Genomic DNA, 23,720 nt, shown 5'->3' on the forward strand with positions numbered 1-23,720 from the left:
CAAGCTTTTAGATTTTATTTAAATCAAACTGACATAAACATAAAACCTTTGGTGAGAGGCCAATATGTGGCCAGCGCTCACACGTTTGATTATATCTACTATAAAAATGAAACAAAAATAGTTTAAATTTATAATGTTTAACAGCCAGAAGCAAACGGAAGGCCTTTGAAATAAATGCTCAATTTTACGGCACCAGCCTTTTAGAATTGTACGGGGCCCTTCCCTGTTCATATCTAGTACTGCCTAGTGAAGGCGAGACATCACTACCTGAAGCCACCAGAGTTGGCTGGGCTCGGAGCAAACACATGCAGGACCTGCTGGGGAAAGAAAAAACAGATTCCAAAACACTAAAATGGATACGCTTTTTCTTCTAGAATTAAAGATTTCCTTTCTTAAATCACCCACTCAATCACACAATATGATGCAGAAGAAAATAAAATAAGATAAATCATCCTTGGTTGTAAAAGGGCCTTTGCCAGAGCTCAAGCACACGTGATTAAACTGGTCCAATAAAATGTTGATCCATTCAGTTCTGGGATGAATACAGTGGGATAAAGAGTCAGGAGTCTGATCACAGAGATGTAACAACAAGCCACATCCAGAGAGTATATTGCACTCCATCACATCCTCGCTCCCTCAAACAGTTGTGCACAGTATGGAAAAAAACTGGAGACTGTTTAGAGTTTTTATAGTTTAGTTTTTTTTGTGGTTTATCCTTGTTTCAATTGTAAGGATTCAGGAAAACTGTAATAAGAAAAGGAAGGGGGAAGAAGTAGTAAGATGATAAAGAAAGAACTGTATCACTGGATGTAGAGTCAAGATGATACAGGTGGGTTGTATGACATGTTATCCCCACAACAGTCCACACCATAATGCAGGTGTCATCCAGGACACAGACTGTAGCTCACTTTCAAATTTTCTGGATCTTTTCCCCGACCACAACGGGGTTTTCTTTTCTTATCTTTTCAGCTGCATCAGCTTTATAGTCATAGGAGCAACTGTGCATGTCAGAGTAACGGTGTGTCCCACAGAATATATTCCCACATCGGCAATCAAAGCCTGCAAAAAAAAAAAGTTAATAGTTAAAAGTGACTTTATAAATAAATCTTATCCTAGAAAAACCCAATAAGGCAACCATGGCCTTTTGTAGATGTGAACATACTCTTAGAGGTTCAAAATACCTCAAGAGGCAACATATCTCCTTTGAGGCAAAATGGATTTAGGGTATGTTCACACGTACAAAAAAATTGGCACAGGCCTCATTTCTAAAGCTTACATTTAAAAACCACCCAAAACACTACCATGAAAAAAGGTTTAATAATGAACATTAGAGTCTTCTTACTTCCAATTGCTAGCCTCTCAATTTGAGCATGGCGGATGCAGAGATCCGAGCTAAATTAAAACCGATGTAAATTGTAGGTATAGGCTATTTTCACACTGACTTCATGTTATTTTATTTCAGGTTTCCATTACATTTGGGTGGACAGAGACCATGACATCAGCAAGAACAGTTATTTCTTAAAGGGGTACTCCGGCCCCAAGACATCTTATCCCCTACCCAAAGGATAGGGGATAAGATGTCTGATCGCGGGGGGTCCCGCTGCAGGGACCCCTGCAATCTAGCATGCAGTTCCCACCTGTTAGCACTGCTGGAAGCTCTCGGTGTTATGCCTCCCGAACACGGGGACGGAGTATCGTGATGTCACGCCCCGCCCCCTCAATGCAAGTCTATGGGAGGGGGCGTGACGGCTGTCATGCCTCCTCCCATAGACTTGCATTGAGGGGGCGGGGTTTGATGTCACACGGAGGCAGAGTCGTGATGCCAGATCGATACGCCGTCCCCGTGGTCGGGAGGCATAACACAGAGCCTCCAGCAATGCCTACAGGGTGCTGCATGCTAGATTGCGGTGGGGGGGGGGGGGTCCCCAGTGGCAGGACCCCCGCGATCAGACTTCTTATCCCCTATCGTTTAGATAGGGTATAAGATGTCTTGGGGCCGGAGTACCCTTTTAATGACAACCTGACAGCATAAAGCGGAGCTACACTCTCATTGACCACACACAATTGTGTTTAGTACAGACCTGTAAGTCCAACTTTTTTGCGGCACTCATGGCAACGGTTTGTCTTCTTGACTTTGGCCTTCTGTGGAGAGCGCTCTTGTTCTTCGGAAGAATTCTGTGCACTATCTGAAGCTGCAGCTACAGAAAACATGAATTATAATTACACAAAATGGCTCCCATCACATCTCTGCCCTGTACAAGGATAAAAATCCCGCCAAAGCAAATAATCACTTACCATCATCACTGTCTAACGTCTGTTCTGTTTCATTATGTTTTCTCTTGCCCCTTCTCGAGCCTTCTTGCAACACACTGCGCTGAACTCCCCCCTTTTCTACGCTTGAAAAACTGAAACCCTTCTCTGAGAGTCTGCAATCTGGAATATCCAATAGCAACACCTTCCATAGCTAGTTTTAAGTAAATCCCCAGTTTTCTAGCAAGAACTACACCCCAATTTTCATAGATGACACTTCTAAAAATCCTTTCTTCCCCAACACTGACTAACATGTTAATTGCACATATGTTTCAAGAGACCTCTGATTTCTAGCCCGTTTTTGAGGTTCCTGTGTTTGGGTAACATTATCATACACATCAAATCTAAAAAGGGGTTATCCAAAATGTCTTATGACCTATCCACAGTGATAAATATCTGATTCATGGGGATGTGACCTAAGAAATCTCCACAGATTACATGAACAGGGATTCCTTGTTCTTTATGCTAATGGAACAGGAGCAAACACGCTTGCCAAAGTTTTATTCACTCTGAAGAAGCTGAGAACAGTGCTCAGCTACCTTAAAGCATTCCCATATTAAGTGAAAGGAACAGCAGTCAAATATTCCCACTGTCGCTGCTTTCACTCAAGGGACCAAATACTTATGACCAGCCCTGTGACTAGGAAAACATCTTGGGATAATCCCTTTAATACTTTAGTAACATCCATAGTCAGTAAGACATTGTAACTCCATACTGAATAATGTTCAAAGGCAATTATTCAGGGAAAAGTTATATAACTGGGTAGTTGCACACTATATACGTGTGTGTATATATACATATATATATCATGCACAAGCTTATAAAAAAAAAAAAAGGACAAAGCATTTGGCACTGAAAAAGAATACAGTACTAACCTAGTGCCTTCTCCGATTCAGTAATTCTGTCATCTGGGGTTTCCCCTTGTGAAGACGAGGCTGATTCTGGTTGGGGAAGAGAACTGGCAGAAAGAAAAACACAATATGAATTTATGATAAAAAACGCAGGTGGACAACATCTATGGGGCAAGGACCAAATGTACAGTACCACCTAAACAGACCTACAATGTACTAACTGGGATAAAAGGAATACCATGAAAATAAGTGGGACGCTGGGAGTATTTCTTAGAATGTTCTACTTTGGAAATGTACTTACCTGTCTTGTGTCTGTGGAGCCACAGACTCTGTTTGTTCATCCACCTTTGAACTGACTACATGATGTGGAGCGGAAGCCTCCACCCCACTTCCCACCGACACCACTGAAGAAACAAAATTTATATATATTTGTTAATCAAAAAAGCAATATACTATACAGGGAGCTGGTACCATAAGGGTACGTCCACATGTTCATATTTTCTGCTGCAGACTTGCTGTAGCAAATTTTGTTACCCAGTGAAGTCATCGGCATCAAATCTGCCGCAGCCAAAGTACGCACGTGTGAACGAACCCTTACACAAGATTACTTCACAATTTTACCTGGAGGACTATTTCTGCCAGTGCTGCTGCTGTTCTGTCTTTGTAGAAATTCTTTGTAGCAGACGGAGCAGAGTCCATTGGTACGTGGATTACCATAGAAGCCACAGCCGTTAGAACAAAGTAGAGGAGCCTGATTATGGTTTGTCTCTTGCGCCATATTCATCCACCATGCACCTGAACACAAAGGGAACAGAAGCTGCCATTAATATATTGGAAATAGATCTAAATCACAGCGACTTGTAAAAACTTTAGTCAGACAAAATGCAATGTACATGCCCTGCTTTCTGGTTTGAAAGAGACCTGGAAACTGGTTACTGACTTGCTTACAGCTGCAGTGATACAATATTTGTCCCCTATTCGTTTCTCTTCCCATATGGTTCAGCCTGTACACTAGGATGCCTCCTAATGTGAATACAAAGTGTGTCCATAGGTTTTTACAGCTGGCCTGCGTAAAATGTATGTTGTAAAGTTCAGAGGAGATTCTTTGGGTGAAGTAGGACTCCACAATTCTCCCTCAAGCTGCAGTGCATTGCACTGCTAAGGGGCTGTATAGGCAATGTATCCCTACTGTAGTCTATATTGACATCACAGTTTCTCATCCTCCTTATGTATACTTAAGGCACTTTAACCTGTGTCAACCAATGATTACTACACAGAAGCAGACATACCACATGTGCAGCATTGGTCCAGCATGTTTATGGAATGTAGAGAGTAGGGATGCCCCGATACCGATACTGGTATCGGGGCCGATACTAGCCATTTGCATGGCATCGGGGACTCATTTAATGTCCCCGATACCTGGTGCCGCTCTGCTGCCTCATTCTTCCATCCTCCTGTCCGCATCATAGTGTTCCATGGAGGAGCATGTGACACACACATCACTCCGCCTCCTCCCCTGCGCTCACCGTAACGCTACGCAGGAAGCAGAGTGACGTGCATGTCACATGCTCCTCCATAGGATGACACGATGCGGACCGGAGGAGAACGGGGCAGCAGAGCGGCAGCACCAGCACCCAACCCGAGGAGGTGAGCTGCCTGCAAGGAGGGGGCTGTTCTACTAATGTCTAAACGGGGGAGGGCCCTGCTACTTATGTCTACAGGGGGGATGCTGTCTACAAGGGGGGCAGCTGCTAATGTCTGCAGGGGGATACTACCTACTATTAAAGACAATCTTACAGCAGAGTCACCTGCACTAACTTGAATTTATAGGTAGATAGGTCAGGAGAACCGGTTTCTACCGGTGCTCACCATGTCGTCATCGGTCTCACCGCCAATGCAAATTCCCTGTTCTGTCCAATGGAGAAGAGAGATCTTGGCTCATATTACAGCAGCCGCCTCCATTGTACACAACGAGGAACCCACAAATCAGCACGGTAAGCAGCGCCAGAAACCGGGTCACCCTGGTGTCAGATTCCCTTTAAAATACTCGTACTTGGTATCGGCAAGTACTAGAATGAAAGTATCGGTACTCGTACTCTGTCTTTAAAAAAAATGGTATTAGGACATCCCTAGTAGAGAGGTCCCAAAACTTTCTTCTGCGGGTTTTTTTTTTTTTTTTTTTTTGTAGTGTTCCTCGAAGTTACTGCAAATTTCTCTTCTTGCACTTCCTGTGGTTAGCGTCTGACAGACACTTCTCCTGTTCACTTCACATCTATCTATCTATCTATCTTTATTTTATAATTCCAGCCTGATCAAGGGTATTTAAGATGTGAAATGTAGTAAAACAATTATAAAATTTATTTATGGCTAGGAGTATTTTGGGAAATGACAAATTTTTGGGGGGCATAAAGTTCATGTAGTGAACACGTGACGGACACCCAATCCAAATCAAGCCTACAGTGGGGACATGCTGCCTGTAGTATTTGAATATTCGCTGTAAATATCACATGCAGAAATATATACATGGAATCTCATTCCGTTTTTTTTTTTTTTTTTATAAATTCAATAAAAAAAAATAGAGTACAAATCTATAAAAATACATTTGCGGGATTCCACTCTTGCACGTCAGTTGTTTGAAGAGGCTGCAGAGCCAGTGGCCCCTTCAATGTTTACTTCTGCTTGCTCTTGTGACCACCGTACTTTTAGTGAACAGGGCAACCTGCAGTATCGAACGTCCACTCTAATAGTATTAATAGCCTATGCTGAGGATGGATACATTCTCCACACTTTCTCTAAAAAGATCCATTCACACATATGGGACTCTACTAGCTTTCTAACACAGTTTCTGGCATTAGGTATTGTTCCGCAAGCAGTATTCATTATCCAGGACTACCCCCATGCCCCTGTGGCATTTCAGGTTTGCGGGATTTTGTGGGAGCCACAGTATGTTCTGTGACTGCTCATTCCCGCAAGTTTTATATCAGGTCTTGCAGAATCCCAGTCAGTCCTTTACCCTGCAGTACTATTGTAGCGCAGTTCACTGCACCCAGGCCAATTTGTTAGTACTACAATGGCAGGCCTAGGAGCCTTAACTATATCTCTGGAGGCCACTTTAATTAATCAGATCTGGTAATCAGAGCCCAGAGGGACCATAACCCATAATCTAAACACCTAAATGCTGCAGTCAATCACATGGTCTCTACAGGGTTAAAGTGCACTTTGTAAAATGAAACTCTATTCTGTAGGTCCATATGACTGCAATGATACCAATAGGTTTTGTTTTAATTAATTACTTAGAAAGTCTCTCTTGTAAAAGAAGTAGTATTCTTAAAATTGTCCTCTTGCTTTTAACGTTTACGGGGGATGTACGAGGGCTCGTTTTTTGTGCAGTGATCTTTATTTTAGTTTTTATTGGTGCCATCTTGTTTTGATGGGACTTTTTGATCGCTTTTTATTTTTTTTCTGGTATACGAAGTGACCAAAAATGTGCAATTCTGGCATTTTTTTTTTTTTACGTTTACACCATTGACCGTGTGGTTTCTTTAACCCATTGACCGTGTGGTTTCTGTGACCTTAAACAAGTCTGACCTGTGTGACTTTAAGCATTAATAACTCTGGGATGCTTTTACTTATTCTGAGAGTTTTTTCCATGACATATTCTACTTTACGTTAGTGGTGAATTTTGAATCGATACTTGCATGATTCTTTGTGAAAAATTCGAAAATTTCATGAAAATTTGGGAAAATTGCGCATTTTTCTAACTTTGAAACTCTCTGCTTGTAAGGAAAAGACATCCCAAATAAATTATATATTGATTTACATATACAATATGTCTACTTGATGTTGTCATTATAAAGTTGACATGTTTTTTTTTACTTTATGAAGACATTAGAGGGCCAGTTCAGTTTGAAGTGGATTTGAGGGGCCTTTCTGTAATAGATTACCCCATTATAAAAACTGCACCCCTCAAAGTATTCAAAATGATATTCAGAAAGTTTGACCCTTTAGGTGTTTCACAGGAATAGCAGCAAAGTGGAAGTGAAAACTAAAAAAAAATTACTAACACGATCTTGTAGCCACTTTTTTTTATTTTTATTTTTTTAGGGTTAAACGGAGAAAAAGACCCCCAAAATTTGTAACCCAATTTCTCTCAAGTAAGGAAATATCTAACATGTGGAGGTAAAGTGCTCTGTTGATCAACTAAAGGGCTCTTAAAAAGGAAGGAGCGACATTTGGCTTTTGAAAAGCAAATTTTGCTGAAATGGTTTTTGGGGAGCATGTCTCATTTAGGAAGCCCCCATGGTGCCAGAACAGAGAGAGGAAGAGGGGGGGGGGGGGGGGGGGGAAAATAAATAAAAAAACACCCCTCAGGAAATGTAACAAGGGGAACAGTGAGCCTTAATACCCCACAGATGTTTAACGTATTTACATTAAATTTAGACGTGAAAATAAAAAAATTAAGATTTTTTTTCACTAAAATGTTATTGTTGCCCCATATTCATTTTCACAAGAGGGAAGTAGGGGAAAAAAGGCCCCCACAATTTGTAACCCCAAATGTGGACGTAAAGTGCTCTGCGGGCGCACAACAGAGCTAATAACAGAAGGAGCGCAATTGGGCTTTTGGAGAGAAAACTTGGCTGGAATTGGAGCTTTGTATGTGACTTTACAAAGCCCCCATGGTGCCAGAATAGTGGACCCCCCACATGTGACCCCATTTTGGAAACTACACCCCTCAAGGAATGTAATAAGAGGTGCAGTGAGAATTTAAACCCCACTGGTGTTTGACAGATTTTTGGAACAGTAGGCTGTGCAAATGAAAACATTTTTCATTTTCACGGACCACTGTTGCAAAAATCTTTCTGACACCTATGGGGTGTAAATGCTCACTGTACCCCTTATTACATGAGGGGTGTAGTTTCGAAAATAGGAGTTACATGTGGGTGGGTTTTCTTTGGCATTTGTCAGAAATGCTGCAACTATCAGCCACCCTTGTGCAAATCACTAATTTAGGCCTCAAATGTACTTTGTGCGCTCTCACTTCTTAGCCCTGTTGTGCGCCCACAGAGCACTTTTCGTTTACATATGGGGTATTTCTGTACTCAGGAGAAATTGTGTTACAAATTTTGGGGGTCTTTTTCTCCTTTTACTTCTTGTGAAAATAAAAAATATGGGGCAACACTAGCATGTTCGTGTAGAAAATTTTATTTTATTCACACTAACCCAACTTTTCTATTTCATGAGGAGGAGAAAAAAAAAAAAAATCGTACGGTAATACCCCATGTGTGTCAATAAACTGTTGCCTTGAAATACGACAGGGCTCTGAAGAGAGCTCCATACGCATGATTAAATTAGGGGTTTTCATACCCTACGGCAGTGTTTTGCAACAGCTGGAGGCTCCCTGTTTGGGAAACAGTGCCGTACAAGGCCTTTTTTTTTTTGGGGGGGGGGGGCGAGGGAGTAACTGTTTAAGGGTGTGTTTATATGTAGTATTTTACTCTTTATTTTGTGCAAGTTTAGTACTTTACAGTACTTACACACAGTCTGGTTTACAACGAGTTTCCCGCTACAAGCTTGAGCCACGGCGGACCACCCTAGGCTATATGCCGGGGTAGCCGCTGTTAGATCATGGAACACATCACAGTAAATGTACGGTGTTGTGCGCTAAGTGAGGTTAGCAGCACAGTACATTTACCACGCTCACCCTTAAGGGGTTAATGTTATATTTTAATAGTTCTGTCATTTATACATGCGGCGATACCAAATATGTTTAGGTCTTTAAAAAAATAAAAAATATGGGGAAAGTAATTATTTAAATATGTATATGCTTCACAATGCTGTGCCTCATAAGTTAATTACTCTGAAGCGAGGGGAGCATTTGCAGCAGGCTGTCATGGATACTAAGAGTAGTTATATTCTTGACCTGACAGATTCTGCCCAGGAAGACTGTGTACAGGCCGACTATACAAATTGGAATTGACTGCTGAGCATAAGAGATTCTTTGTCCGGTAGAGGTACTTTGAGAGTGGCGAGGGGACAGGTAGACTGCTCGCCTCTATTTCTAAGAGCCCAACAATGGGTGCATATATTGGTTATTTCCAAGACTTCGGTAGCGGGAAGTGGCCGATAAGGATATTTTACAGGTGATGCTAGCCTTCTATCAGATCAACATCACCGAAAAAGATCCTCCTGATCAATAATGATAATTATTAAAACATAACCTTTATCATTCTGTACTAAAATAGGCAGTTGAACACAAAACCGTGAAAAAAGTGCAACACAGGACACGACAATGCTAAGATTCTCCAAACTTACGACGAGAGTGAGAGGGCACGGGACACACAGGCATGCCTGATGAAGAAGTCTTCCTTTGAAACACGTTGCATCATGGGTGAATAAACATTTCCTTTGCTGTGTGTCCAGCGCCCTCTCACTACTGTCATAATATTGGAGGATTTTACAATGCCGTGATTTTCATTGGGCGCGGAGCGGCTGCAGGCACCTCTAATGTTCTCTTTTCCATAGTTACACTTTGTGGAGTGTATCTATATGGGGTAAGCGTTCCCTTACTTACATCTAAATATTTTAAATGATATAACACCACGAAGAGCTGTCTCTATCTTGTTTTAGTTCTATCAGGACACTTACACCTCTAAAACAGTTTGTTCTCTTGCAGAGTTGGATGATTTTGTGAGTGGTGTCTCCTTGCCTGCTCTCTCCCCAGATCAGCGAGACAAGCTGCACTCACCTCTCACTCTGGAGAAGGACTCCGCGAATGGAAAGTCCCCGGGTATTGACTGAATCCCTAGTGAGGTATATAAGCAATTTCAGGGTGTCCTGCCGCCACAGCTTCTGCAGGTGCTAGAGTCGGAAGAATCAGGAGGTCAAATTCTGAAGCTGGCGCGGGTGCTCCCAAAATAGATTTTTGGGAGTTGTTCTCTCTTTAGTCCATGTGGACCAAACCAGCTTTATGCCAGGTAAGTCTACCGTGGACAACATTTGACGGGTATTTCTTAAAGGGGTACTCTGGTGGAATTATTATTATTTTTTTTTTTAATCAACAGGTGCCAGAAAGTGTAAATTACTTCTCTATAAAAAATATTAACCCTTCCCATACTTAGCTGCTGAATACTACGGAGGAAGTTTTATTTCTTTTTGAATTTCTTTTCTGTCTGGCCACAGTGCTCTCTGCTGAAACCTCTGTTCATGTCAGGAACTGTCCAGAGTAGGAGGAAATCCCCATAGCAAACCTCTCCTGCTCTGGACAGTTCCCTGACATGGACAGAGGTGTCAGCAGAGAGCACTGTGGTCAGACAAAAGAAATTCAAAGAAAAAAATAAAGGAAAAAAATAAACTTCCTCTGTTGTATACAGCAGCTGATAAGTACTGGAAGGGTTAAGATTTTTTAATAGAAATACATTTACAAATCTGTTTAACCTTCTAGCACGTTTATTTAAAAAAAAACAAATTATTCCACCGGAGTACCCCTTTAAACTGCAAATGACACAGGAAGATACTGGTGCTAGGACCATTTTTTCACTCTACGCTGCCAAAGCGTTTGATAGCAATGAGTGAAATTACATCTGGAGAGTTATGAGGTGTATGGGGTTCTGGTCTAGATTTCCAGCTTATGTTTGGCCGTTATATCAGGATCTGAAGGCCCGATTCAGTGAATGGTCAACTTCTGTGTCTGTTTGAGTTGTAGATGGGTACACAGCAGGGGTGCCCCATCCCCGCTACTTGTCACACTAACCATCGAACCACTTGCTTGCTTGGTACGATCATCTGTGGATATTGTGGAGTTCCGATATGGTGGCATTGAAAAGCAATTAGCACTATATGCAGATTATACGATATGGTTCCTCCGTGATACTGCACGGTCCCTGGCTCCTGTTATGCGATTGATCTCTGACTTTGGCTTCTTTTCTGGCTTACTTATTAATTGGGATAGCTTTGTTTTGATGCCCCTGGACCGTTACCTCTTATCCCTCAGATTGAAGAGTCCCATATATAGCTGGTCACTAGTTTTTAGGAGTTTTAAATATTAAGAACAGATAAACCTGTTAATGCATGATTTTGTACCCACTAACCTGTTGGTTACAACCTTTTGCACAGAGCCTGACAACTGGGGGGTCTCACGATAGTAGCAGAAGGAAGGTGCAGGAAGCAGTAGATAGTGTGCTGGGCCCCCTATTTACTAGACAGGCTGCTGAGGACCACAGTTACATATATACATAGTGATAATCCCTAAGTGTATGTGAACTTTAGAAATTGGCTGACCAACTAATCAACCGATTAACGATAATGAAAATAGTTGACAACTATTTTAATTATCCATTAGTTGCCAATTAATCGATTGTTTCAGCCCAAATGCCCATATTACCATAAAGCGCACCACATGAAAAAAGGATAGCAGCACCCCCCCCCCCCAAAAAAAAAAAAAAGTTGCAAAATTGTGTTTTTTCTCCATAGTTTTGCCACATCTGTAGGCCAGTTTGGGGACCACTGCCCCAGAGGATACGTGTCTGATAACGAGGATCAGAATTCTGGAGCCCATAAAGGAAATTAATTAAGTGATCAGGCATGCACGCTGCAGTGACTTTCACTCAGGGGACAATTGACCTCTGTCCTCAGTGAAAGTCCCAACAGACATCATCTGGATCGGCTAGTTATCCCCTGGATACAAAATAACTACTTCAGAATTAAAATAAAAACAAAAGGCTGGAACACAAAAAAATAAATAAATAAATAAATAAAATAAAAAAAGGGGGGGGGGGGTTCAACACAACAATTAATCCCTGAAGGACATTGTCGTTTTTCCTCCTCCCCTTCTATAAATCATAACACATTCAATTTTGCACCTACAGACCCATGTAAGGGCTTTTTTTCTTGCATCACCAATTTTATAACAATCTTTGAACGCTGCTAATAGCCCGGCCGCGGCGATCACCCGGGCTGGCTATTAACCATGGCTGTGGAGTCTGAGTCGGCCGAAATTTTGGGTACCTGGAGTCAGAAAACAATGCACCGACTCCTACTCAATTTAGATTGAATAAAAAATAAAAAAAGTTAAAAAATGTCCCAATTCACAAAGTTATAATTAATGACTTCTCTACTGTAAGAATAAAGACCAATGCATGCAGTGCCTCACTTAACCGCAAAACAAACACGTTAAGTGACTGAAGAAGCTCTTCATGTGCTTCACTATATGGCACACAATTAGGAGCAGCAATACTTCTACTTTCCATAGTGTTGTGTTCTGCTATTACAGGGAACCCATGGGTAACCCAGCCTCTCACTGATAAGGGATTAAGTAAATATGTTTTTTGCAGGACTAGAGACACTTGTATAAGTGAAGTGAATGGAGGGTCAATAGTTCAAGACTGAAGCTGTAAACCATTGGAAAAACTGCTGCCATTCAGATAAGGCTATAAAAACTTGTAAACTCCGATTGTTATCTTAAACTTTAAACATGACTATGGGATTCTACTAGGGAAATTATGTTTTCTAATAAATGCCCCTTCCTGGATCCTCCCACTGCCCTATCTTCAGCAGCAGATCAGCACACAAAAAAGGAGAAGGCAGCAGCTTCTGCCCAACTACCTCTCTCTGTTAGAAGAGCTTAGAAGAACTTGGTGGAACAGCTTCTTGGATTCAACTGTAAATGTTTATAAATACATTTGCATATTAATACAGAGGAGTCAGAAGTACAAAAAACTGTGGAGTCGGAACATTTATCTACCGACTCCACAGCCCTGCTATTAAACCTTTATATCGCCATTGTCTGTGGTGATCTAAAAGGGATCTTATCACAATCTCTGGTGGTCTAATGGGATGGATGCCGCGCCGCCCCCCCCCCCTCCCCCCAATACACACAACCCCAACCCCCCTCCCCCCAATACACACAACCCCAACCCCCCCAATATCTCACACACACATACCCATTTTTAAGTAAAACATGATGGAAACCAAACAAATCTGGTATTTCTATATCAGGCCGACCTAAAGAATAAAATAACATGCAAGTTTGATCACAAGATGATTGGCGTATAAAATAAAAAAATTGCAAAATTTCACATAATTTTTTTTTAGTTTTGGAGTATATGTTATGGAAAAATGAAAGGTGTCATTACAAAGTACAATCGGTGCTGCAATAACATCTCATATGGCTCTGTAGATGGAAAAATAAGAGTTTTGGCTATTATAGGGAGAGGATTAGAAACCAAAAGCGCAAAAACTAAATAAACAAATAAAGACCTTATTTACATACTATTTTGGTTAAAATTATTTTGTATACCAGGACAAGTGGATCATCATGAGGGACAAGTAGATTGTGCTTCGTTTTAGTCCCTTGGACAAGTAGCGTTATTTGAAATATCTACACCCCTGGCCGTGATCTGTAGTTTATCGGTACCATTTTTGATGGGACTTTGATAACTTTTTATTAATATTTTTATGGTACATAAAGTGACCAAAAATGCACAATTTTGGACTTTGGTATTTTTTTTTACTTGTACGCCATCAACCGTGGCTAACCTTATATTTTTTTTTAGTACGGACATTTACGCATGCAGAGATACCACATGTTTATTTTTATTACATTATTTCATTTAAAAATGGTAAAAGGGGGCGATTTAAACTTTTAATAGGGAAGAACCGAGAACCCTCCTGTCGTCCAGTAAGCTGATCGGGACATCGTGATTATGTCGCGATAGTCCCGATCAACTCCGCTGAGCTGCCGGGATACTTTTGGTTTAGTTTTAGATGCCGCAATCAACTTTGATCGCGGCGTCTAAAGGGTTAATGCAGGGCATTAACCCTGGGTCCTGGCTGCTGACAGCAGTCGGGACCCATGGGGTTTAAATAGTGCTCCGCTCGAGAGACCAGTTTAAACCTTGTTAACGGGACCAGGGTGTACAGGTACAGCCTGAGTTCTTAGGAATTTGGAGACGGGGGCATACGCCCTGCATCCCCAAGGTGTTAAAGGGGTTGTCCGTTGAAATGTTTTTGCTTTTGTCCCCATGTGCCTATAAAAATAACACTAAACTTCCCTTACTCGTAGCTTCGGGATCAGGACACCCTGTCTCCACTGACAGTCTGCTTTACCAGAGCCAAATGGAGCTGTAGAAGTGATGTCACAGCGCCGCTCTAACAATCACTGGGCGCATCAGTGTTCCTGTCTTGGCAAGTAATTGGTCAGCAGCACTAACAGTCCTCCCCCCAGCTGTAGACCCTATGCTCTGCAGCTCGGGGAAAAGCAGGGTCACTGGCTGAAGACAGGGTCCTCAGATATAGGAGCTATGAAAGAGCAGAGAAAGGAGAGTTAGTATGTGTTATTTTTTTTTATAGGCAGGCTGGGAACAGCAAGATAAAACATTTCACTTGAGGGGGGGGGGGGATAATTTTTCTTCTTTCTGGCTTCAGCTTGTAGTTTAGTTTTTTTATTTTTTGTTTAAAAGCCTAGAAAAACCTCCAAGTTTCAGTCTAACTTAATTTTTCCCCCTGAGCATAAAATGACTTGCATAAATGGTTTTCACAGGTATATTCCTACAACAGAGTTGGACAGACAGCAATGGGAAAAAAGCCCCGGCAGCTGGGAGCAATTGCCAGCTCTGTGCACCCTTCACAGCTGCTGCCAAATGCCTAAAATACTACATTGTCTATGACAGGACCCAGCTCTACTTGTTAAGGCAGAAGTGTCACAAGCAGCTGCTGTGTTCTTTCATCCTCCATTGAACATGTTTATCTGATCATATGTGCTACAGCTTCTTGACTAGAAGGAGAAAAAATAAAATTAAAAAAATTAAAGCTTATTCAGTTCTTTCCGATCTTCTAACGTCAAGTAACATGATCTCCCATCTTAAGATACAACCGAGTTAAAAAAAATCCCTTACAAGAGACAAGTGAAGAAGGTAAACACCAGCAGGTACGTTATACGTGTCACAACTTTCCATCGGATTCCATGCACATGCCATCACTTAGCGTAACAACTCCCAAACTATCCAAGTGACAAGTCATCGTGTATTCAGGTAATTGATGTTGTAACAAGGTGATGTCAATGTGAATAGGATGTCTTCATTGATGAACGGGAAGAAGCCACAGCATATTCATGAGGTGACGCACGAGAAGATGTCTCATGGACTGAATGGTACAAATCATGGCTTTCTAGAACCTTCATAGGGGAAAAAACACCAAATAACTACAGGAAACCATAAGGTTCTGTACCAGATCAAATTCTACTTCTTATTAAAGATTAAGGGTCTAGTCACATGTACCGCATCCGCTGTGTATTTGAATCTGCGCATTTGATGTTGTAAAGTATGCTGCGGATGCGAGTTATATTAAAAACAATGGTTTCTCATTTCAGCGGTGTATTTTACTAGTCTCTAGAGATGAGCGAACTTACAGTAAATTCGAATCGTCACGAACTTCTCGGCTCGGCAGTTGATGACTTTTTCTGCATAAATTAGTTCAGCTTTCAGGTGCTCCGGTGGGCTGGAAAAGGTGGATACAGTCCTAGGAAAGAGTCTCCTAGGACTGTATCCACCTTTTCCAGCCCACCGGAGCACCGGAAAGCTGAACTAATTTATGCAGGAAAAGTCATCAACTGCCGAGCGGAGAAGTTCGTGACGAATCGAATTTACTGTAAGTTCGCTCATCTCTACTAGTCTCAAGCGTTTTTCTTGAATTCATGCAATTTTGCTGTGCTGTCGGCTGTCTGGGCATGCTGGGAGTTGTAGCTTTGCAACAGCTGTATGTCCCCTGCACCAGATTATACATAGCAGTGGTCTTCAACCTGCGGACCTTCAGATGTTGCAAAACTACAACTCCCAGCATGCCCGGACAGCCGTTGGCTGTCCGAGCATGCTGGGAATAGTAGTTTTGCAACATCTGGAGGTCCGCAGGTTGAAGACCACTGAGATTATATTATAATAAATATATATATATATATCTTAAAAGTTTCAACTTGCATCCTAAGATACTACTGTCTGTGTCCTGCCTCACTATCCTTTCCGAGACTCACCCCATTTACACGCTATATGCCACATGAACACATACCCGAGTCTCAGTACACGGATCAGGAGTATCTAACTCTTAGAACCATTTCTGCTCCTGATTTGTACTGCCCCATGGATTCTTATTATGGAAATGGAACCTGACTATTTGACCTTTTACCCTACATGTCTTGTTCCTATACGATACAATTGATCTTCTGTACTGTTGCTTTGAAACAATTTTCAATAAAACTTTGACTTAAAAAAAAAAAAAAAAAAAAAAAAGCTTCAACTTGAAGGAAACAGATTCTGGTAGTGTTGGCCCATGAGGAAGTGCACTCGTTACTGCTAAAAACACCTTCTCAAAACTGTTGCAACATCCAAGCTGTCATCCTTTTCCCTTAGGTGTTAATCCACATATATAGATGTGAGAGGACACCGGCTTCATGTAAGCCACACATCCCACAATAGGGACAGTTTCCATGGACACAACAGCATCAGAGGGATTAAAAGGCAAAACAATAGGATCTGAAGAAAGCACCTGGGAGGCAAGTTTGTGGGGAAGTGGGCCCAGACGAAACATGTTCATACAGGGGGGAAAAACATGGCGGACATGTCCGGAAACATGTACTTTTTATATACGGAGTAAAGAGAACTAAATAAGAGTCAACAACAGAATCATGTCCTGTAAAGCATCAGCAGGTCACACAACATTGAGAAATCCCCTATATTCTTAGGAGGGATTCCTCATATTCACCACCAGCCCTACTTCTATTTATCCTGAGGATACAGCAATGTCACCCCAAATGTCTAGAAAAAAAATATATATATATATATATATATATATAAATGAAAAATTCCTACACTTTATTATACATCATTTAAAAAAAATACAATTAAATAAAATAAAAATATTCTCTGACTTGTTTCAGCAATGTCTTTCTTTGATAATCTCTGCCAAAGTCCTGCAGTTTTACAAGCCTGGCAATGAGACCACCAATTCCCGAATTCGGTATGCCTTAGTGTTGCCACTAGAAAAGGAGTTCTATTGTGGTTCCTAAAGCCTCAAACTTTATACGTACTACATAACAGCACAGAGGGAATTGTTTAAGAAATATAAGAAGAAATTTGAGTAAAACATAGCTGAGTGACATTAGAGAATGAAAAATAAAAATATTAAGTATTACAGATTTAATATGGTGATTAGGAAGCATCTGAGATGTGCAGGTTTAATGTAGAAACTTTAATGGGAAAACTTGAGATTCAAACCGCCTGTGTGATTCACGGAAGATTTCACTCTATACATTAAAAGTGGCAAAAGCCATTGTTAAGATCCACAGTTTGCGACAGAATTAGGCTGGGTTCACATCACGTTTTCTCCCATACGGGAGTGCGTACGGCTAAAACCTCGCGCTCCCGTATGCCTTTCTATGCGCTCCCGTATGTAATTCATTTCAATGACCCAGCCGGAGTGAAACGTTCGGTGGCTAATTTTTGTGCCGTATGCGCTTTTACAACCAGACCTAAAAACATGGTTGACCACAGTTTTAGGTCCGGGGGAAAAGCGCATACAGCGCAAAAATGAGCCGACGGAACGTTTCACTCCGTCCGGCTCATTGAAATGAATGACATACGGGAGCGCATAGAAAGGCATACGGAAGCGCAAAGTTTTAGCTCCCCCCTGCTGTATGCGCTCTCGTATGGGACAAAACGTGATGTGAACCAGCCCTTAATATGAATAACTGCGGCATGTTCCTATTTTCCATGGCGATATCGCCCAAAGCTTTAGGATGACAGTGTTATTTTACCTGTGCAAATCGTCAAGTAAAATCTGCAGCATGTCAGTGGTGTGTTCACCCTATTGTCTCTGTCAGATTTTACCCAAGTCTCTCTGGGGAGGCAGAGATGGTGTACACAGCTGTATCTATGCTTGTAGCTGCTGACAGCCGCAATCTATGCCTTATACCCTCAAGAGATTCCAATTACAGAAAGGAGAAATCCTACATGGAAAATGTGAGCACTTCAGGTGAATGTGAGGGATATATGGTAGTTAAAGGGGAGTTGACAGGCACTAAACCCAACACACAAGGGCTCTGGTGCACGAGAACAGGATTAAAATTGTGTATTACTCACCCGAATCCATGCTGCCAATCTGGAGACATAACGTAATAGCCTCCATTGCTAATATGCGCAATCCAGACCCAGCATACTCAACAACCCTGCCTCCTTCAATATGCCCACCCACCATAAATATTCATGAGACCCCCCCCCCCCCCCCCCCCCCTTCACCCAAAGATCAAAAGTAGATGCCGCACTCATTTAGGGATAGATTGATGCATTGTATAGTGTAGACTGTGTTGCATCGCACAGTGACCCAATCAAAGATGAATTTCTTGCCACTTTCGGGTTGCAACATGATCCCATATAGAGATGAGCGAATTTACAGTAAATTCGATTCGTCACGAACTTCTCAGCTCGGCAGTTGATGACTTTTCCTGCATAAATTAGTTCAGCTTTCCGGTGGGCTGGAAAAGGTGGATACAGTCCTAGGAGACTCTTTGCTAGGACTGTATCCACCTTTCCCAGCCCACCGGAGCACCTGAAAGCTGAACTAATTTATGCAGGATAAGTCATCAACTGCCGAGCCGAGAAGTTCGTGACAAATCGAATTTACTGTAAATTCGCTCATCTCTAATCCCATTCACCAACTTTAGCTGAGATGCACAAAATGAGACGGTAACCCGACCCATTTTGGACAAAGTAGTCATGTAGCTCCAGCCTAAAAATTACAAGACCAATATTATTATTGTTGGATATGACTGACAAAAAAAAAAAAAAAAACCTCATGGAGCTTTAAAAACATAAATATGATATATACATACACAAGTATATAAGAAGATTACACATTCAGAATAATAATCTCTATACAGATAAGTAAGTACACTAACAGGCCCAGAACGCGGCACCTTAGTGATGTCACATACAAGTGATCAATGACACTAATGTTACCCCCTTGGCCTTGTGCTTTAGGTGGAGACACACGCTGGCACTGTACGTCACAACAACTGGGACGGAAACTTACTGGGGCAGAATTCTACCACCATATCAGCTGCAGTAAACCAGCAAGGCCACTACACAACAAACAGACCCCGTTCATAGTCTATATCAGGGTTTCCCAACCAGGGTGCCTCCAGCTGTTGCAAAACTACAACTCCCAGCATGCCCGGACAGCCGAAGGCTGTCCGGGCATGCTGGGAGTTGTAGTTTTGCAACAGCACGAGGAACCCTGGTTGGGAAACACTGGTCTATATGCTGAAGTTGTGGCTCTGCCGAACAGCTGATCGACCTCCATCTGATGCCTTGCCGAAACAAATCCCACCAAGAGCATCATCTGCAAAGAGTTTGTATGTTTCCTCCCACACAAACCTACTAATAGGTGGATTTGGACTGTATGACCCAGTGGGGACAGGGTTCAAATTGAGTGAGGACATGCTCTAAACAGCAAAAGAACTATGTTGGTGCTCTATAAATAAAAGGAATTCTTCTTATTACTACCACCTAGTCCAGCACGGTTGCTCAGGTGTGCCCCAGCCGTTCACTGTTCCTGACTTTGTGCCATTCTAAACCCAGTGCAGCCTCAGCCTAGTTCATACGTCATCAAGATAGACATTGGAGGGAGATTTATCAACACATGTCCAGAGGAAAAGTTGCCCATAGCAACCAATCAGATCGCTTCTTTCATTTTCAACAAGGCCTCTGAAAAATTAAAGAAGGGATCTGATTGGTTGCTATGGACAACTGGACAACTTTTCCTTTGCACAGGTTTTGATAAATCTCCCCCCATTATGTAGGGCAGTAAACACAGAGACTGGGATGTAGCATTAAAGCAGTGTTTATTATTTTATAGCCCGAGCAGGTTTGTTTCTCTTTTCACGAAACCAGAAAAGCCGTCATCACTAAAATGTCACACAGGTCCAGAGGCAACGATATCCACGAACATGAAGCATCTTCTGGGCTCACAAGACGTTAGGTAGCGGAGAGGTGACAAGGCCGTACCCAGGCTGTCAATCACAGCTAAGTAGGCGCACTTACAGTTGGAGACGCTGTGACTGCTTAGCAACGCCGAACGCCCCAATACTACCGAGTCTCAAGTAGTTATCGGGCAGTGCAGCATTGCAAAGTAGTCACAGCATCCCAGACTAATCGGGCCTACTCAGCTGTGATTGACAGCCTAGGCACAGAAGTTGTCACCTCTCTGCGTCCTGATGTCTCACGAGACCAGACGACACTTATGTTCAGAGATATAGCCGCTCCTGGACCTGTTCAAGATTTTAGCGATGAGGGCTGTGATGTTGGCGGTGCCCAGGCTGTCAATAAAACATGAGTAGGCACTTTTAAAACTCATTTTGCGCAAGGATGTGAAGGAGGACATGGTGAGAAATCTTATTTCACCCCTACATAATGTGGGGCCACCAGTTAAAGGAGTAGTCTAGTCCTGAAAAACTTATCACCTATCCTAAGCATAGGGGATACGTTTCAGATAACGGGGGGGGGGGGGGGGGTCCTACTGTAATCTCCCATACGGGGCTCCGGCAGCCCATGGGAAGGGGGTGTGTTGACCACAGCACAAAGCGGCAACTGACATGCCCCCTCAATAAAACTATGGTAGAGACGGAACGCTGCCTCCAGCAATCTCCAGCTCTGCCATAGCGCTGTATTGAGGGGGAGTGTCAGCTGCCGCTTAGTGCCGTGGTTGACACATGCTATGGGGCTGGAGAGCCGGGGACCCGTACAAGAGATCGCGGGATCCTAGCAGTCAGACCCCCCCCGTTATCTGAAACGTATCCCCTATGCTTAGGATAGGTGATAAGTTTTTCAGGACTAGACTACTCCTTTAACTGGTGGCCCCAAGAAATAAGATTTCTCACCATGTCCTCCTTCACATCCTAGCACAAAATGAGTTTTAAAAGTGGCTACTCATGTTTTATTGACAGCCGGGCTACTCAGGTGAAAACCGTTTTTTTCTCTTTTAAATCAACTGGTGGCAGAAAGTTAAACATATTTGTAAATTACTTCTATTAAAAAATCTTAATCCTTCCAGTACTTATTAGCTGCTGAATGCTACAGAGGAAATTCCTTTCTTTTTGGAACACTGATGACATCACGAACACAGTGCTCTCTGCTGACATCTCTGTCCATTTTAGCAACCATGCATAGCAGATGTATGCTAAGGGCAGCATGGTGGCTCAGTGGTTAGCACTGCTGCCTTGCAGTGCTGGGGACTTGGGTTCAAATCCCACTAAGGACAACAATAAATAAAGCGTTATTATAATAACGTCAGCAGAGAGAACTGTTGTCGTGATGTCATCAGAGAGCATTCCAAAAGAATTTCCTCTGTAGTATTCAGCAGCTAATAAGTACAGGAAGGATTAAGATTTTTTAATAGAAGTGATTTACAAATATGTTTAACTTTCTGCCACCAGTTGATTTAAAAGAAAAGGTTTTCACCGGAGTACCCCTTTAAATAGGGTAAAATCTGGTGACATGTCCCCTTCAAATGAGCAGTCTGGGGAACTAAACTTATCCCCTGTCCACAGGGTAGGGGATAAGTGTCTGATCGCAGGGGGTCTGACTATTAGGACCCCCTGCAACCTCCTTGTACAGGGCATGGCTAATGACATGTCCTTAAAGAGGTACTCCAGTGGCCAGCATTCAGAAATTTTTGCGCTGCGAGGGTCGGCCATGCCCCTCGTGACATCACTGCCATGCCCCCTCAATGCAAGTCTATGGGAGGGGGTGTTGACAGCTGTCACACCCCTACCAAAGACTTGCATTGAGGGGGCTTGGCCATGATGTCATGAGGGGCGCGGTCGACCCCTGAGGCGCAAAAACAGTGTTCGGAACACTTACTTCTGAACGCTGGCCAGTGGAGTACCTCTTTAAAGCACTCTGGCCCCCACCTAAGTCGCACAAGAGCGACAGCCCGCTCAGCCAGTCACCAGCCGAGATGGGGTTCCGGGTCAGCAAGTGATTGGATGAGTGGGCTGTAACTTCTGCTCATCTTCAAGTGTGGGGGCTGGAGTGCTCAAAAGTTTGGCAAGTTCAATGCCAGGCCCCATTTAGGAGATTGCAGAGGTAGGAACATCACAATTAGACAATTATACTTTATACTATGGATAGAGGATACGTTTTGTTCCTCGGTATACCCCTTTAAGGAATAATAACAAAGCAGATGGTTGGCAGAAAAATTACCACCTGATCCTTCTAGTCTGCCCTATTCTCCTTTATTGTCAGATGAGGACAGATCGATCAGTTTGTCTCATAGGTTTATTACTACAGATTTACAAACCACAAAAAAAAATAAAAAAAAATAAAAAAAAATGTTCCCCTTATTTTGATTGTTCTCATTAAAACATTCCCTCCTGATCCCTATTTAATACTTTAACATATGTAACATTTCAATTGTTTCCTCCAGACCAGTGGTCTCCAAACTGTGGACCTCCAGATATTGCAAAACTACAGCTCTTGGCTGTCTGGGCAATGCTGGGAGTTGTAGTTTTGCAATCTGGGCTCCATGTAATTCCAACAGGGAATTACATAAGGAACATGTCCTTGTGAAGTTGCAAAACTACAACTCCCAGCATAGCCGGACAGCCAACATGTTGGGAGTTTTAGTTTTGAAAGCACGGCATAGTGTTATTCCGATAGGTCAAAGTCCACCAAACTGTGGACCTCCTGATGTTGCAAAACTACAACTCCCAACATTCCGAGACAATGATTGGCTGTCTGGGCATGCTGAGAGCTGTAGTTTTGCAATCTCTGGAGATCCACTGCACTATACAGCAGTGTTTCCCAACCAGAGTGCCTCCAGCTGTTGCAAAACTACAACTCCCAGCATGCCCGGACAGCCAACGGCTGTCCGGACATGCTGGGAGTTGTAGTTTTTCAACAGCTGGAGGCACCCTGGTTGGGAAACACTGCTATAGAGATTTAGTTAAATCTTCCCCAATGTTCAGGACCTTCCACTAGTGGTAAATTAAGGAGAATCCATTGTAATGAAACCAACGGGATTCAAGTTACGATGACTATCAGGATCCCCTCGGAGCAGAGGAACCGCCTGTGTGAATACAGGAGCTGCGGTTTCGGTGCTGTGTTGTACCCCCCCTATAGGGCGACAGGACACGACAATACAGAGGCCCTGCCCCACCTGGAGAACGGGGCAGGACACCGGGCACAATCCTGGCAGGGTCGGTGTAGACACTCACCTCACACACAGGCGGTGGAGTCAGGGTACGGGGAGAGGGGGGAGACCCCTGGGTATACAGTCCCCGGAGAGCCGCTTTATCAATGTCACCGGAGGCCCACAGCAGAGAGCGCCGCGCCCCCCGCGTCCCTGGAATTTCCGCCTTCGCACCTCCAGCTGTTGGCTCTTAGGGTGTACCGCCGGTATGGCTCCCGTTTCCTAACACAAACAACAAGACTGGGCTACGGTGAGAAGCGCTACCGGTGTCAGTCACTTCCTTCTTCTACACTTCCGGTTTTCCCTTCCACTTCCGGTGATGGTAGG

General features: G+C 42.8%; 1 protein-coding gene across 2 annotated transcripts; it reads right to left on the minus strand.

Annotated features, from left to right (window-relative positions):
- On the minus strand, positions 1-23,715 carry LOC130368234 (AN1-type zinc finger protein 6-like). Of its 2 annotated transcripts, XM_056571550.1 has the most exons (7): positions 23,419-23,715; positions 3,783-3,956; positions 3,463-3,565; positions 3,186-3,268; positions 2,296-2,433; positions 2,082-2,198; positions 1-1,059 (listed from the first exon to the last, which is right to left on the minus strand). In XM_056571550.1, the coding sequence occupies exons 2-7, from the start codon at positions 3,943-3,945 to the stop codon at positions 911-913; spliced, it is 753 nt and encodes a 250-aa protein (XP_056427525.1). In that variant the 5' UTR covers positions 3,946-3,956; positions 23,419-23,715; the 3' UTR covers positions 1-910. The 2 variants fall into 2 exon arrangements, with proteins under 2 accessions (XP_056427525.1, XP_056427526.1); XM_056571551.1 differs by lacking the exon at positions 2,296-2,433.
- Between the last annotated feature and the right edge of the window lie 5 nt (positions 23,716-23,720).

The sequence above is a fragment of the Hyla sarda genome, chromosome 4, assembly GCF_029499605.1.
Source record: "Hyla sarda isolate aHylSar1 chromosome 4, aHylSar1.hap1, whole genome shotgun sequence".
In the NCBI taxonomy this organism is placed as follows: domain Eukaryota; kingdom Metazoa; phylum Chordata; class Amphibia; order Anura; family Hylidae; genus Hyla; species Hyla sarda.

What these genes read in the sequence shown, in the direction of transcription:
- LOC130368234 (XM_056571550.1), bottom strand. Translation starts at nt 3,945, where the DNA reads ATGAATATGGCGCAAGAGACAAACCATAATCAGGCTCCTCTACTTTGT. An exon ending in TGAATCGGAGAAGGCACTAG is followed by an intron (nt 2,434 to 3,185) that starts GTTAGTACTGTA and finishes TGGATATTCCAG; the next exon opens with ATTGCAGACTCTCAGAGAAG. An exon ending in GACGTTAGACAGTGATGATG is followed by an intron (nt 2,199 to 2,295) that starts GTAAGTGATTAT and finishes TGTTTTCTGTAG; the next exon opens with CTGCAGCTTCAGATAGTGCA.